Below are 16,367 nucleotides of genomic sequence, written 5' to 3'. Positions count from 1 at the left end.
AAGAAGTCCAGACGCTTTTCTTTGCAAGCTCCTTTGATGACCTGCTGGGTATGACTCATTCATGATGTCATGGGATTTTGAAACAAAAGCCCAATGAGGCCTCTTATTTTTTTTTTTAACTTCCTCAGGTGGATTGTGATGTTCTTTCACAATAAAAGCTCTGCATTTGTTTGTCCTCAGGTCACCCAAAGACAAAGGCATTCGTGACACATGGCGGCACTAACGGTCTGTATGAAGCTGTGTTTCACGGTGTGCCTCTGGTGGGCGTGCCACTGTTTGGCGATCAGCCTGATAATCTCGCCCGTATGAGCCGCCTCGGCACCGCCATCGTCCTGGACTTCAACCATCTGACAGCTGAGGAGCTGGCAGAGGCGCTGCACGTCGTCACAAACCAGCCAAGGTAAAGGTGATTTTAGTGTGGAATTGTGTTTGTATATTTCCTGTTAATAGTTTCATCTTTGTACATTTGGACCTGTTTAATAACATTTTATTTCCTGTCTTTGACCTGATTCCTTCACAGTAAAAGTGCACTACTGTTTAACAGTGAAACTGTCATATGACTTCCTGTTTGTTTACCATGCACAGCTACAGGACCAACATGCAGCGTCTGTCAGCGGTGCACCGCGACCAGCCAGTAACACCACTGAGTACCGCCGTCTTCTGGGTGGAGTTTGTTATGCGACATGGTGGAGCTAGGCATCTGCGGTTGGCATCATACGACCTGAACTGGTTCCAGTACCACAGCTTGGACACCGGTGCTGCCCTGCTGGTCGCTTTGATGACCGTCGCTGCTTTGTGGTGGGTGGGGATACGCTGCATCCTGCGGCAGTGCAGACAGCGAGCAGGAAGAGAGAAGAAGGACTGAAGAGAGATTTGACATTTTTGGAGTAATATATAAATAGGTTTGGAGGTTTTAACCATCCAAAAGAACAAATGCAGACATACTCCACAGTTTGGTTCTTCTTTCATTTTAAGAACACATGACTGCACTGTATTCTCTGCTTCAGAGGAGATGTCCTCAAATGCAGCTTCTCTATTATATTTTCTAATAAACCAAACTGTCTCATCAGTGTAGAGTGATGCCTCTTATTCAGTCTGCCATCTGCCATGAATTTGTGGCTGTGGTCACAAAGCTGTGTCAAAGGTGTGACTGTGAACAGCTACAATGAAAGATGAGTTCACTTTCTGCAGGGGTTTTCCGAGACAATCCGTTCAGTGTACTTCACGCACTGAACGACAAAAGGAGGCATGTGAATTATATTTTTATTTGTAGTGTTACAAACCCCTCTGACGCCTTGGCTTCCAATCACAAATTCATTGTGCTCTCAGCAGTAATTCCTGGTACATTTTGTTTTCTAAATTTTATGTTTATTGGTGTGTAGATGGATGTATTGTCGTGTTCTATTTTCTTGAGAGAAAAAAATGCTCAAATTATGACTTTTAAAAATTAATTGTTAAATGGTTACATAGAGCCATGGACCTCTGCCTTTCAGGGCTCAGAGAGACAAAGGATGACACACGAAAGCAGTAAGCATGTTAATGTGATTGGTTAAAAAGTCGGGGGAAACCACGGATTTAGAATTGGGTCCCCTTATCTGGCTTGAGTCTAGTATCTGGCTCACATTTCATATCCTGCACCTATTGGACATCTCTTTGTAACAGGAGATGACTCTTCCCACATCACCATGGCAACCACATCCCCTCCTCTGGTCAGGCCTATAGAAGTGAAGAGAGAGAGAGCTCTCCCTAGCTCCATTATTTACATAGTTGTTTTCTGGGTAGTGGTGTCAGTGTGCACCAGCCTGCTTCCAAGCTCTATTGTGTAAATCTCTACCATTGGAATGTGTGATATAAGTGTGGCATTTTTTTTTCTCAACACTCTATTCTGCATTACATATTTGGGCAGATAAAACATAAATGTAAGTTTACTCTATCAGAATGAAATTTCAGATACAAGTGGTGGAAAGCTTTCTCCAAAAGGTGGACGGTGCCTTCGTGATAGGGTGAGGAGTTCAGTCATTTGGGAGGAGTTCACAGTAGAACCACTGCTCCTCCACATCACAAGGAGACATCTAAGACTGTCGCCTCCTGGGTAAGGTTCTCCTGGGAGGAGTCCCCCAAGTGTAGACCCGGGACATGCTGGAGAGATTGCACTTCAGATTAGCAGAAGAAAACAACTAAATGATTTACTGTTTTATTTTAGATTTTAACCTTTATAGAAGTGGGTGGGTGAACAGCATTCATTGTTCATAATGCACGTCGCACTCTTCAGTTGCAGTTTTTCGGATGTTCATTTGTTATATTTTAATAACACGTTAACTTTTGTCGTAACATGTTTTCATATCATATTTAACATCATTTTATTTTAAGTGTTTTTCTGCCTCGCTGTCTGGAGTATAACATGTAATGTTGCTAATGCACAATAAGATGCTGCACAGTTAAGCATCATGGTTCATTATTTAAGAATGGGATTAATGGTTTAAAACAGCTTTGTTGTTGTCAGCTTACATTAAACAGTTCTCAAATGTAACTTCATATCTGAGTGTTTCTTAGTGCTAGACCAGTCGATTAGTCAAAAATTTTTTTCCATGGTTAGTCGACTAAGACATTAGTCCAGGAACATCTTTAGTCTACACGGTTGTGTTGACTACCACAAGGTGAAGAAGGTCTCAGTTTGATGCTTTATCCACACGCTGCATGTCCTGCAGCCAATTTGGATGATCTTAAAATGGTGATCCCGAAAATGGTGCTCCAGTTCTTGCCCCTTGGTCGCCCACTGTGACGTATCAAAACTACTCTCTGAGGCAGGTATCCTCACCTGAATATACACCCGGACCAAACTTTAGTTCATCTGAAGAACAATTCATCTTTAATTATTGTGGCTAACAGCTCATATTTCACTTGGAGACTTAACTACTGCTAAAACTGCATAAATGCACACAACTACTATCATGGAGACTACAGACTGGACCAGATGATGATGATGATGATGATGGTCACCTACAGTCATCACTGTGCAGCTCTTCCTGGGAGGAAGCAGGAATATGAAGCGTTACGTGGATGTGCAGGGAGCCCCACTTAGTGCGTCCTAACTCCCCAAACAGGAAGTGAAGAAAACAGGGAAACGGGATGAGTTTCATACTTAAAAACATTTAATTTGAAAGCTTTAACAGGAAACACTGCACTACTTTTCAGAATAAAATGAGAAATTGTTACAGAAACATGTTCATAATAAAAGTTTCTTCCATTATCTTATGACATCTTAGATCTGAGTACTGGGTCTAGATTGCTTCCACCCTCACGTTGGGCATCACCAGACTCTCAAAACATAAAAAAAAAATGAACACAGAGCATTGTGGGAAATCTGGCACTGCACCAGGAGTCACACACAGGCTGCCAAAATAAAAGTTTTGACCAAATATTTCTTTGTACAAGTTTTCACTTTATTCACATAAAACTGATGATGTCATCACTCAGTTTGTTTGTTTTTAATTCATAATTTTCAACAAAAACAGCAAACCAGTCAAAAAGCAGTGCGGGCTGCCAAAAAAAAGAAAAAGAAAAAGAAAAAGAAAAAAAAAAAAGCAGTGCGGGCTGCCAAAAAAAAAAAGAAAAAAAAGAAAAAGAAAAAAAGCAGTGCAGGCTGCCAAGAAGTGATGTCATCAGATCACCTGCGGTACCGCCCCCTCTCCTTGTCCCTTTCTCTTTCTCTGTCTCTATCCCTCACTCGCTCTCGCTCTCTGTCACGGCGCGGGCCACCTCGCTCACGCTCACGCTGACGCTCTCGCTCCCGCCGGCTGCTCACCACTGCCTGCGTCCGCCGCAGGAAGTCGTCCACTCGCATGTCATAGTCGTGCTGTATGATGGAGGAGGGTGAACAAAAACAAAAAAACAGTAAGAGGCTGTGCTGATCACTAATCAATACGCCTGATTGGACTGAGTGAACTTACTGGGCTGGACGTGAAGGCGCGGTGCTGCGGTGCTCGTTGCTTATCTCTGAAGCGAGGGGGCGGGGCCTCGTGTGGTGGCAGGGGTGGGTGGTGATGATGGTGGTAGGCCTGGTGAGGGGGAGGCGGTGGGTGGCTGTGGTGGTAGTAGGGTGGATGGTGTGGGGGTGGCTGCTCCACGCCGGGATAGCCCGCCTGATGACACACGTGGCATCATCATTAGATCAGTCTGTAGTGACTTTAATAAAGGCTTTTAATCTGAAAATTCTCATGCAACATCTTAAAACACAAAAACAGTTTCCTGCTTCCAGGTAAAATGCATGTTTTCATCATCCGTCACAGGCAGGAACAATCGATCAGAACGTGATTAATAACCTATTCATACCAGAGTCTGCCAGGGCGCCGGGGGGCCGACACTGTGGTGGTAATCCCTCATATACTCGTTATAGGACTGAAGCAAGAAGGACAAAGGTGAACACAGGTAAGGACACAGCTAAACACAAGAAAACCCCTTCCTGTCTGAAATCAAATGATCTGCATGTGGTATTTGTGATGATTACGGGCTGTTTTTAATGGAAAGACTGAATCATTTACAGTTTTATTTATGTTCACCCACACCTCTAATCAATACTAATCAGACTAATCAATAAACAATCAGTGAAGTGATAAGTAATCAATGAAGTGAAACGTTTGGACCCACCCCATTGAGAAACACGTCTCGTCTTACGCCAGAAAATCGCCTGGAAAGAGAACAGATTCATGAGAAATTCAGACTTTCAAATTTTATTATTATTTTTTTTTAAATTCAAGACGAAAGTTTAGATCCTTTGAATCTTCACTTTATCATGGTGGAGGAGTTTCTGATCAATATATGAAGGGACTTGCAGGTGGCAGAGTTTAGTGTGGATGCGGTCCTGTGGGTCTGCCTGGGTGTGATGGTTGGGTATAGACCACCTGCCGTGGCCGTGGTAGTTGGGCGCCAACCACAGGGGCAGACCTCAACAGTCTGGTCCCAGCAGCCCATACCGGCAACAGGAATGGAGGACGTCACACTTGTGGTATGGAAGGAATCTGAGCAAGCACGTGAGGCTGAGAAGCCAGCTCAGCTTCTGGAACTGGAGTTCGGCACCTGGATGTTTAGGGGTTCCTTCATGGACTAGAGTTGTTTCCGTGACTGAGCACAGAGCAGCACCTCACCCCAAGAAACATCTAGGAGCTCCACTTTAATTCTGCCAAGGGCAACAACAATGTCACCTCGATCTGGCACGATTGGGAAGAATGACCTGCTCGTCCTGAACCTGAGTGGTGTTTTGTTATTGGTTCGTCTATAACGAACACCATGTTTGAACTTAAGGGTGTTCGTAATTTTGTAATTGTATCACCAGATCTAAGGCCTCAGGTGAGGAGAGGAGCTGAGGTGTGAACGGATCACCACCTGATGGAGAGTTGGATCAGATGCATGGAGTTGTGGCTGTAAAGTGGTTGGTACCTGTCGTCTGGTAACCCTTTAACCATATGGTGAACAACAGAGGAGCTATCGAGCTGAATAGAGTCCTTTTGAGCTTGCTAGACTCTGGACGTATAGTTGGAGGTGGAGGAACACCTCTGAGGATCTCCTAAATTCCTCTGCAAACCATTCCAGAGAGGAAGCAGAGTCTGAAGATCAGGTGCATGACTTGCCCATCACAGTAGCTAAAAGACTTCCTGGATGTGTCCCCAGTTCTTGCACGTCATGCGCCAGTCTTGGTTGAAATACCCACCAGTAACTCTGGACTGACAGACTTTGGTGATGATCCCCTTTGTAATAAGGTGAACCAGAAGGATCACAGCTGGGGATATACCTGGAAGGTCTAAGACTGGGTACAGGAGAGTCTGCTGTCAGCTGAAACTCAGATTCAGGAGGAACAGTGCAGCGTTTGTTCTGGATGTCTGGTCAAAGACATTTGAAGATGTGATGAAGTTTCTAATATCAGTCTGATTACATCAACTCAGGGTCTAAGAGGAATACAGAAGAAACCCGATTCCAGGTGTGTCTCACCTGTCCACTGGCTGGCTCCTCAGGTCCTGGATGAACCCTAAAAGCACGACACATAAAGTTCGGTTGAGGTGACAGTGAATGGCAAACATTCAGGTAACAGGTGTGTTCGACACCTGCACCTGAAAATCTGGGTCTTAGTCGGCTGTTTAAATGGAAGCTGCACATTAACCTGCTCGCTGGCTGAAGTCTGGTGGACCGTCAGGTCGCAGTCGCTTCCTGCCGTGGAGGTCATACTCTTCAGGTCGACGCCTACATAAACAAGTCCACAGGTAAGACACACACATGCACTCAGGTACACTCCATCACACACACACACACACACACACACACACACACACACACACACACACACACACACACACACACAAATACAAACCGGATACTTCCTCAGATCAGACTCCAACACAAGAAGAAATCCCCCACCCTCCCCCAAATCCGTTTTCACACACAAACTCGAACTGCAACACAATCAGCCGCTCTGTGTGGTTCACCTGTGACTTCACCTGTGACTTCACCTGACGCTTACCTGGACGAATCAGATATCACACAGGTCTAGTAACAGAAAGCTTTGAGGATAAAGACAGACTGATTTGGACATTTACACCAGGTGACACCTTCAATTTGTGCCTGGAAACAGCTTTGTCTGTAACATGATGTTTAAACGCAAGAAAGTCAGACGCTGATAAAGACCCTGTTCAAATCCTGTTCTGATCCTATTCCAGTCCTATTATGAACATGTTTCAATCCTGTTCTGGTCCTATTCTAGCCCTGTTCAGATCGTGTTCCATTCCCATTCTGGCTGAATTAAGGTGCTGTTCCTGCCCTACTCTGGTCCTTTTTAGGCCCTGTTCTGATCCGGTTCCAACCATATACCGATCCTATTCTCATTGTGCTCTGGGCCTATTCCAGTGCTGTTCCAAATTTGTTTTGGCTTATTTTTAAATCAACTGATGTCCACACAGAATCTCCTGTTTTAAAAGTTTCACTCTGAAGGATGAAAACAGAATCTGCAGTCTGACAAAGTCTCTCTCTCTCTCTCTCTCACACACACACACACACAAATAAAAAAAATAAAAAAAAGAACAAATGAAGAAGAACCTCTGAAAGGGACAACATACCGCTTCTGCTGCGTATGAGGGAGGGGCAACACTTTAAAAAAAAAAAAAACAGTTTTTCTCCTCATCAGTCCATGTTAAAGGCTTTTATAAACCCTCTTATTTTGAAAAGGTGAGGGGTGATGATGATGATGGTGCAGTCCTGTCAATCAATACACAAAGCCCCGCCCCGTGAGCCCTGCCCCGCCCCTTCCAGACCAGCAACAGTCCTTAAACAGAAATGACAAACTGCGTCGTCTTTCTGTCGCTCCGTCCATTCGATTAATTTTATGCTCACTGTATTCGTCCATCAGAGCGACACACACACACACATCGACAACCAGCTCGCCGTCCTGTGTGTGTGTGCCAGTGGGAGGAGAGGGGAGGAAGAGGGGAACATGACTGTCCTTTCATGTGGGGGAGGGGTCACTTTTTTCAGTCCAGGGGTATATTTTTTTTTTCAGTCTTTTAGGCACCTGCAACTTTACCTCATACAACCAGAGGGAGCCCCGCCCCCAACACACCACACTTCTCATTGGATACAGTCCAGAGGCCTTGCCACAACACACAACCTTACTGGATACAGTCCTGAGGCCCCTCCCCTTTAGACTCACCACACCTCAGTGGATACAGTCCAGAGGCCCCGCCCCCTCCTGACCAACCTGTAAAACCCGGTCAAACACCTGAAACAGTCCATTGGGGTCTCAGATGCTCCCTTACTTCCTTTTTTAGTTCTACCTCGCTCACCCTCCCACCCCCTCCTTCGTCAGTCCAGCCAGTGACGCTTGTCCTTTCTGCTTTTATTCTGAAAGGGTCAGCTTCAGTCCAGCTACAAATTTTCACTTTTTAACCTCTGAAGTATCAAAATCCTGCGAAGACAAAGAGCTTCAAAGGACAAATTTAACAACAACAAAACTTCAGCTCAGCTACGTAAAGACTACAGACCTAAAAAAACAAAACAAAATTCAGCTAAAAATTACAAAATAAAACAAAGAGATGTTGCTCAGCTCACACTTCAAAGGAAATGAAACTCAAGTGAAGGGTTAAACTTCCTCTGTGACGTCAGCTGTTTAACGCTTGTCGAGGACTTCACTTCCTGCCTGACTTTAACACCTCGACCAAAGATGCAGAGTGAGGCTTCGCTCCGGGAAGCTCCAGACTGGAAAAATAACAACCAGAGAACCAGCAACGCGAGCCACGGGAAAGCTAGCCGCCAGCTAAGGGCAGCGGCTGTCTCCGTCGTCCAGCATCAGGTGGCGCCGTGGTCACAGCAGAAGAAGAAGAACAGGAAGCGGGAGGAGGAGCTTGATGATTGGCTAACCTTCCCGGTTCACGTTGTGGTGGTCGGCCCCGAGGCCGCGGCTCCGATGGTGTGCGACGTTTGTGACGAATGCGGCGAGCCACCTGGTGAATGTCCACGTTCTCATCCAATGGAAACAGGGCACAGAGCTGAGCACCAATGTCCGGCTGGATCTCCTGAAAGAGACACAGATTTGCATCATGTGATAGAACAGGAAAACGTGATTCGTAATAGAACAGTCAGCTGACCTGGCCGTCACGTCCAATTTTCACCGGCTTGTGTTCGTTCCAGGGGTTGGAGAGGTGGGCGGTCTTAATGAAAGGAAGCTCCCTCCTGAAAAGGAAATAAAAAAGAAGACAACACTGAATGAAGTAGCCAGCAAGCAGCAAGCAAGGGCATCAGCGGTGAACCATCACACAACACGTGAACTACATCTATGCAGAGGTGGCTCCAGAGGTTCACACCTTCAGCAAACGTCATGAGGCAGAGCCCCAAAATCCACCAACGCAAAAACACAGAGCAGCCTGCTGTGGCGACTCCTGGAGATTTATTCATAACACGTGAAAAGACCCAGGAAAACCGAGTTAGCGATAAAAACGATAACAAAATAACGCTAAAAACCGATAAAAACCCTGAAAACCATACATTTCACACCCGAGCCTCAACTCTCGCGGCCCGGTACCAAATGACTTGGCCCGGGGGTTGGGGACCGCTGAGCTAAAGAGCTGACCTAAGACATGGACACACCCCAGCCAGCCAGGGATTTCACGTTTCACAGGTAGTTATTTTCAAAGCCAATATCCTCGATCTGTTGGTCAAAGCCCAGAATCAACCCAATACCCTCTGCCTCCAGTTCATCCATAAAATTTTGTCCATAAAATTTAAAATCAGAACCGGAGACCGAGATCAGTCTAGGAGAAGTCAAACACTCACCAGGAACCAATAGAAACAGAGTATAAACCTACTGGATGGAGCTGTTTACCTGCAGAGCCAGTCAATCTTAAAGACTCCTCCCAGCATCTTGGCATTCATTCCAGCAGGGAGCACCCAGTGGATCGGAGAGCCACCATGATGAGACTCTGACGCCAAACGAGCGAAACCTGAGGATAAGACAAAACAGACCAATCAGAGTTAAGAAGAGGATAAGGTGAATAAGGTGAACAGACAACGACATATGATACTGAAAACCTCTTTTCCTCATACCTTGGAATTTTCCACTTTCCCTCACAGAGAAGATGAGAACGACGCTCCTAGCTGAGCGGAAGGCAGCATTGAGCTTCTTCTCGTTCACCGGCAGTGTCGACCAAACACCCTGTAAACGCCAGAAACACCAATTCATCCTCAGCTATCAGAACAAAACGGGGAACAACACAGGGGGTGACAGAGAACGATGACAGAGGGAAAATCGAGGGGAACAACAAGGAATGACACAAACTACACTGGGGAAGACACGGGAAAAAGAGGGAACAATGAGGGGAACAACACAAGGAGGAGGGGTGACAACAGAAAATGACAGTTGGAACCATGAGGGAGGTGACATGGATTGAAAAGGGGAACAATGGGGAACAGCGAGGGGGTCAACGTGTACCTTAGCTTTGGCCAGTGACACATTCTCGTGGTTGTTGCTCTTAATGAGGAAAAATCGGGCATCTCTCAGGATATAACGCAGCTTGCTTGTTGGATCTACAACAACACAGGAAATAGCTGTAATCTGATTACTTGCAACTCAGTAAAGGTATAAGTGTAGTAACGGGTAAGTAACCATGGAATATTGTCCTTACTCTCCATGCCTTTACGAACTGCACGGACCGACGATGACAGCTTCTCCCGCTTCTTTTCTGAACCTTTCAAATTAAAAGCAGTAATTTCAAATATTACGTCATCGTTTTTTATTTCTCCTTGAAAAGAAAAATGTACATTACTAACTCTATGGTTACCTGAGGCCTCGGAGGCGGAGCCTGAGTGTGCTGACTCGCCATCATCAGAGAAGCTGACAGAGGAGGCGGAGCGTGAATCACCAGCCTCGCTACGTGTGTCATAGTCATTGCCCTCACCACCACGACGGTCGTACTCTTCTTCTTCCTCCTCATCCTCCTCCTCCTTCTCTCCTTCCTCTTCCTCCTCCTCCTCCTCTTCTTCTTCTTCCATACCTTCTTCCTCCTCTTCCTCCTCTTCCTCCTGGTCATCTTCCTCTTCCTCCTCTACATGGGAAGCAGCGGGGGAGGAGCTGCCCGATGCCTGTTCTGAGCCGTATTCTGCTCCTGTCTCGTCCTCTGATTGGTTCTCCTCCTCATGGGGGGGGGACTTGCTCGCCGCTCATCACGGCGTAACTTCTGAAGACAAACAGGAAGTTAATACGAATGGCTGGAAACTAGGGCTGCTCAATTAATCGAATTTTAATCACGATTACGATCTGGGCTTTCAACGATCATTAACAATGACTGAGCCGATTATTAGCCCCTCCCTCGTGCTTTACTCTCGCGCTGCTCCGTGTGGCAAATCGAGCGCACCTCTCTGCATTTCGAACACGCGTCACAACAATTAAGAGGACCCGAGGGAAGCTCGGAAAGCTAAGCAGAAGTTATTTGGAGAGGAGAGTGACTGCCGTTGGTTGAAAAGAGGTAAAAAAAAACTTCAGTGGTGTGGAAACATTATGGGTTCGCGGAGTCAGACGTGGATCAAGTACACACAGTGTGTAAACTTTGCTGCGGTGTCGTAGCTGCACCACAGAGCAACACTACAAAGTTCACTAAACATAGATGTTTACATTTTTCATTTATTTTTTATATTGCAAACATTTGCACTGTTATCAGTATTTGCACACTATTTTATATTATTTTTTGACAATCTTTAAAGTCATTATTCAATACATTGTTATTGTTAAATAAATATCGTCAAATAATCGAGATCTCAATTTCAGTGAAAATGATCGTGATTATCATTTTTGCCATAATCGAGCAGCCCTACTGGAAACCGTTAAAATTATACTTTTAGTGTAAGCAGTACCTGACTCAGACCCTCCAGGCCTCTCTGGGACTCTCGCCGTCTTGCATCCTCTCCTCCACGGCTCCTCGTCACCTCTCGGGCCCCACGTCTCCCCTTTCGTTCATCATAATACTCATGACGGTAAGTGGTGGAGTGCCGGCCGCGAGGGCTCGACGCCTTTTTAGAGGAGGACAGAGATGGCCCTGGAGCTCTCTTATTGGAGGATGATGACCTAGAAGTACCGTGGCCTGACGAGGAGCGGAGCCTCTTTAGATCCTGGCTGTCAGAACGCTCGCTCTTCCTCTTCGTACCTGACAGACAGCGATGAGGGCTTAATAACATGCACTGTTTTTAATAACTTAGGTCAGGAATGTTCGTGATACTGTCTAGTAGTGTCAGTATGTTTAACAGGCTATAGTAACATCTGTAGTACCAGCTACAGTAGTACCTTTAGAATACTCTCTATAATACTGTCTATCTTCTTTAACTGTCTGTGGTATTCTCTGTAGTACCGTTTGTAGTATTCTTTGTAGTGCTGTCTGTGGTACTGTCTTTAGTATTCTCTTTAGTACTGTCTGCACCTTTCTTGTCGCTGATGTCACGCTCTGTCTCGGGGTTGTACAGCTCGTCATCTTGATCAGGAGCTTCAGTCAGTAAATCTTCCAGAACGTTCAGCTCTCCATCTGAAACCACAGACACACACACACACGTGTGAGAAGGACAGGTAACGCACACCTGGCTGATTAGGCAGAAGGAGGACTCTGTTATTGTCTGTCTGTGTTGGTGTTTATAGACCAAAGCCTGGGTGACACACCTGCTGATATATCAGATTTGATTTCTCACATCTGAAGAATGAAAGTTAACAAGTAAACCTAGAGAAACCGCATACCTGTTGGAGCCCACAAGCAACAATCAGTTCATCTTGGCACAGCCGGGCACAATGTAAAGTAAGTAGTCCACAACTTGTTGACCCAATAAAAGTACGTTTGTAAACATATCATGTCGGAAAGGACTCATAACTAACTCCACATGAATGTTAGAGAGACCCATCGATATTACACTAACATAAAAACTTATAAGAAATAAATCTGGAGCTTTGTTCACAGCTTTCAGGAACACGTTGCTTTAAAAAAATCTCCGCTGCCCATAAAAGCATCAGAGGAAACTGAACATCGCCTGGTCCTGTCCAGATGAGGGATTTAACATCAATTACCATAGTGTTTTAGCAGGTAAACAGAGGAAGCTGACTCGTTAACGCTCTCGTCGTGTTTACGCTCCTCTGATCACTGCTGGATTTAGCCACACGTCTCAGCCAATCACAGGGCAGCAGCTCTGTACCAGCCTGTTTACCTGTAAACAGTCTCCCTAGTTCGCTTTTATGCGATCAGATGTGTCGTTAAAATCGACCAAATCATTGACCCCTCACCCCCGAACACGTCAGAGCTTACTGTGGCCCAAAACGAACTAGGTTCCGGTTCCACCTGTTCTCAGGCGTGCTTAAAGCGGCCTCAGCCGTAAAATCAGCAGTTTTCTGATCGGAGTCTGATGCAGTGAAAGTGAGCCGCTCATCAGCGTCGTGATGGATCAAACACGAGCTGCTAACGCACCGACACATCAAATGGTCACGCGCCCGTCAGCAGCATCGATCATCACAGTTATTATCGATTAACGATCCGCTCCGAGCGGCATCAAACAAAGGCAGCTCGTGGCTAATGCTAATGCTAACAAAGGTCCTCCTCACTCACCTTTGTCCTCGCGCCGGTCGGCCGCCATCACCGCCGCTGTGCCGCGCGCGCAGGTACCGCTTCAGGTGAAGGTGTAGCTGTAGCAGATTTGTTGGGAAGAAGAAGCTACCGGAGGATCCGAGGGTCAGCAAATGGCGGACTGTCTAACAGCAGCGTCTTCTTCTTCTACTTCTGCTGCTGCCAGCCGACAGGTGAACACCGCCACCTGTCGGGCCGGAGCACTGAGTCTGCACAGGGCACAGAGAGGGGCTGAACGGGATTTCTCAAACCTGAACGTGACCACATCACACAGACAACCGAGAGAAACCACATCACAGAGCATAAAGGTCGCATGCACTGCAAACCGTTTTATTCTCCGCGGGAGTTTGCTTCATTCATCCTGGCCGCTGTTTACATCCCGCCAGATGCAGATGCGCAGGCAGCTCAGTGCGCACTCGCGGAGCAGATACTGCACATGGAGCGGACATTCCCGGACTCTCTCATCATTGCTCTTGGGGACTTTAACAAAGCCAATCTGAGCCATGAGCTTCCCAAATACAAGCAGTATATTAAATGCCCGACCAGAGAGGAGAGGACATTAGACCACTGTTACAGCACGATCAGCGGGGCCTATCGTGCAGTGCCCCGCGCTTCACTCGGACTTTCTGACCACGTCACGATCCACCTAATCCCCGCGTACAGACAGAGGCTGAAGCTCTCCAAACCTGTCGTGAGGACCAAATAACTGTGGAGCAACGAGGCTGTGGAGGAGCTTCGCACGTGTTTGAAGTCTACAGACTGGGACACAATGAAGGCTGCTTCTAACAGCTTGGATAAGTTTACGGACACTGTCACCTCCTATATCCACTTCTGTGAGGACAGCATTGTGCCATCACGCACCAGGGTGAGTTATAACAATGACAAACCCTGGTTTACTCCTAAACTCAAAAAGCTGTGGCTGGAAAAGAGAAAGGCGTTCAGAAGCGGAGACAGGGACTGCTACAGAGAGGCCAAGTACAGGTTTACTAAAGAAGTGGACATTGCTAAACATCAGCACTCTGAGAAGATGCAGCAGCAGATCTCAGAGAATGACTCGGCCTCTGTGTGGAAAGGTTTTAGGAATATCACCAACTACAAGCCTAAAACCCCCCACTCCACTGATGACTTGCTCTTAGCCAACACCCTTAACGACTTTTACTGCCGTTTTGACGAGCCATCAGGCAGCCTTCACACCTCCAACGGCCCCAACTTTGGACACTCATTCCCCCACCTCTCCCCCCTCTGGCCCCAGTGTTTTCTGGCATTTTCAACTCCTCACTGCAGGCATGTCATGTGCCTGCCTGCTTCAAGTCCTCTACCATAATCCCTGTCCCCAAGAAACCTAGGATCACTGGACTAAATGACTACAGACCTGTGGCTCTGACATCTGTGGTCATGAAGTCTTTTGAGCGCCTGGTTCTCTCCTATCTCAAGACCCTCACGGCCCCCCTCCTGGACCCCCTGCAGTTTGCATATAGAGCCAACAGGTCTGTAGATGACGCCATCAACATGGCTCTACACTTCATCCTGCAGCATCTGGACTCCCCAGGAACCTACGCCAGGATCCTGTTTGTGGACTTCAGCTCTGCCTTCAACACCATCCTTCCAGACCATCTCCAAGCTTTCCCAGATGAATGTGCCTGATCCCATCTGCCGGTGGATCACTGACTTCCTGACGGACAGGAAGCAGCACGTGAGGCTGGGAAAGAATGTCTCGGACTCCCGGACCATCAGCACCGGCTCCCCTCAGGGCTGTGTTCTTTCTCCCCTGCTCTTCTCCCTGTACACCAACTGCTGCACCTCCACCCACCAGTCTGTCAAGCTAATCAAGTTTGCAGATGACACCACCGTTATTGGACTCATCTGGGATGGGATGAGTCTGCCTACAGGAGGGAGGCTGAATGTCTGGTGTCCTGGTGCAGCCACAACAACCTGGTGCTGAACGCCCAGAAGACAGTGGAGATTATTGTGGACTTCAGGAAGCACAAAGCTCCACTCCCCCCCATCATCCTGACTGACACCCTCATCACCTCTGTGGACTCATTCCGCTTCCTGGGTACCACCATCACCCAGGACCTGAAGTGGGAGCTCACCATCCCTTCCGTCATCAAGAAAGCCCAGCAGAGGATGTACTTCCTGAGGCAGCTGAAGAAATTCAACCTGCCAACACGGACGATGATGCAATTCTACACTGCAATCATCGAGTCCATCCTCACCTCCTCCATCACCGTGTGGTACGCTGGAGCCACTATCAGGGACAAACAGAGACTGCAGCGTGTTGTGCGCTCTGCTGAGAAGGTGATTGGCTGCAGACTCCCATCTCTGCAGGACCTGTACACCTCCAGGACACTGGGGCGTGCAGCTCGGATCTCAGCTGACCCTTCTCACCCTGGACACAGTCTGTTTGACCTGCTCCCCTCAGGCAGGAGGCTCCGGTCCATTCGCACCAGAACCTCTCGCCATAAGAACAGTTTCTTCCCCTCTGCTGTTGGACACATGAACAATAACCGTATGACTGTTCCCACCACTAACACATGACCCTACGCTGTGTTCACTGCATCATTCCATGTTTGGCACTGATCACCACCTGCACTCATGTATATATCATGTATATATCTATCTACTTAGCACTTTTAATTCTTATTCTTATTTTTATTTATTTATTTTTCATGTCTATTTAAGCGTAATTTATGACAGTATGTTTGCACTGAAGCACTGCAGCAATTTCATAATGTTGTAAACCTGCTCAACATTTGGCAATAAAACCCTTTCTGATTCTGATTCTGATGTACACCCGAGAACACACCTGTGTCAGAGAGGGGAGCAGTGGCGGTCCTAGCCTGTTTGGCGCCCCGGGCGAACACTCCCTCTGCCCCCCCCTATGCATAGTATGCAAACAGCTACCAAACAGCCATTATAATTCGTCATACAATGAGAATAGGACAAATCAACAATTGACAATGACTAATTAATATTGTGCTGAACACAGTCCAAAAGATTCAGTAAGCTACATCAAACAAACGTAAACAGACGTTTTCACTATCCCTACTAATTGATGTTATCTTGTTGTATCTCTGTTGTGGCCAGTGCTATCCTCTATGCTGTTGCATGCTGGGGCAGCAGGTTGAGGCTCACAGATGCCAATGAACTAAATAAACAGATCCGCAAGGCCAATAATGTTGTGGGGATGGAGCTGGACTCCGTTAGGGTGGTGTCTGAGAGGTAGATGTTGTCCAAGAT

The 16,367-nt window shown here is 46.8% G+C and overlaps 2 protein-coding genes across 3 annotated transcripts in view; one reads left to right on the top strand and one right to left on the bottom strand.

Annotated features, from left to right (window-relative positions):
• LOC309711169 (UDP-glucuronosyltransferase 2A2-like) overlaps window positions 1-3,056 on the top strand; it is a 28,634-nt gene extending 25,578 nt beyond the window's left edge. For both annotated transcript variants that reach the window (XM_082541261.1, XM_082541262.1), the window contains exons 6-7: window positions 181-400; window positions 586-3,056. In XM_082541261.1, the coding sequence (XP_082397387.1) occupies window positions 181-400; window positions 586-865 (500 nt within the window). In that variant the 3' untranslated portion in view covers window positions 866-3,056. The remainder of the gene's footprint in view (window positions 1-180; window positions 401-585) is intronic.
• A 74-nt stretch (window positions 3,057-3,130) lies between these two features.
• ythdc1 (YTH N6-methyladenosine RNA binding protein C1) lies at window positions 3,131-13,317 on the bottom strand. Its single transcript, XM_082541252.1, is given in 17 exon segments — window positions 3,131-3,856; window positions 3,951-4,142; window positions 4,333-4,398; window positions 4,648-4,687; window positions 5,986-6,022; window positions 6,155-6,234; window positions 8,401-8,555; window positions 8,628-8,712; window positions 9,362-9,479; window positions 9,583-9,691; window positions 9,968-10,062; window positions 10,161-10,223; window positions 10,317-10,676; window positions 10,679-10,712; window positions 11,386-11,675; window positions 11,946-12,047; window positions 13,110-13,317. Coding segments are annotated over 17 exon segments (2,043 nt in total). The 5' UTR covers window positions 13,138-13,317; the 3' UTR covers window positions 3,131-3,667.
• Window positions 13,318-16,367: the final 3,050 nt, after the last annotated feature.

The sequence above is a fragment of the Aulonocara stuartgranti genome, assembly GCF_965226115.1.
Source record: "Aulonocara stuartgranti genome assembly, chromosome: 7".
Lineage (NCBI taxonomy): Eukaryota > Metazoa > Chordata > Actinopteri > Cichliformes > Cichlidae > Aulonocara > Aulonocara stuartgranti.
Note: the sequence above shows the minus strand (reverse complement) of the source record. Positions and strands in the feature narration are given on the sequence as shown.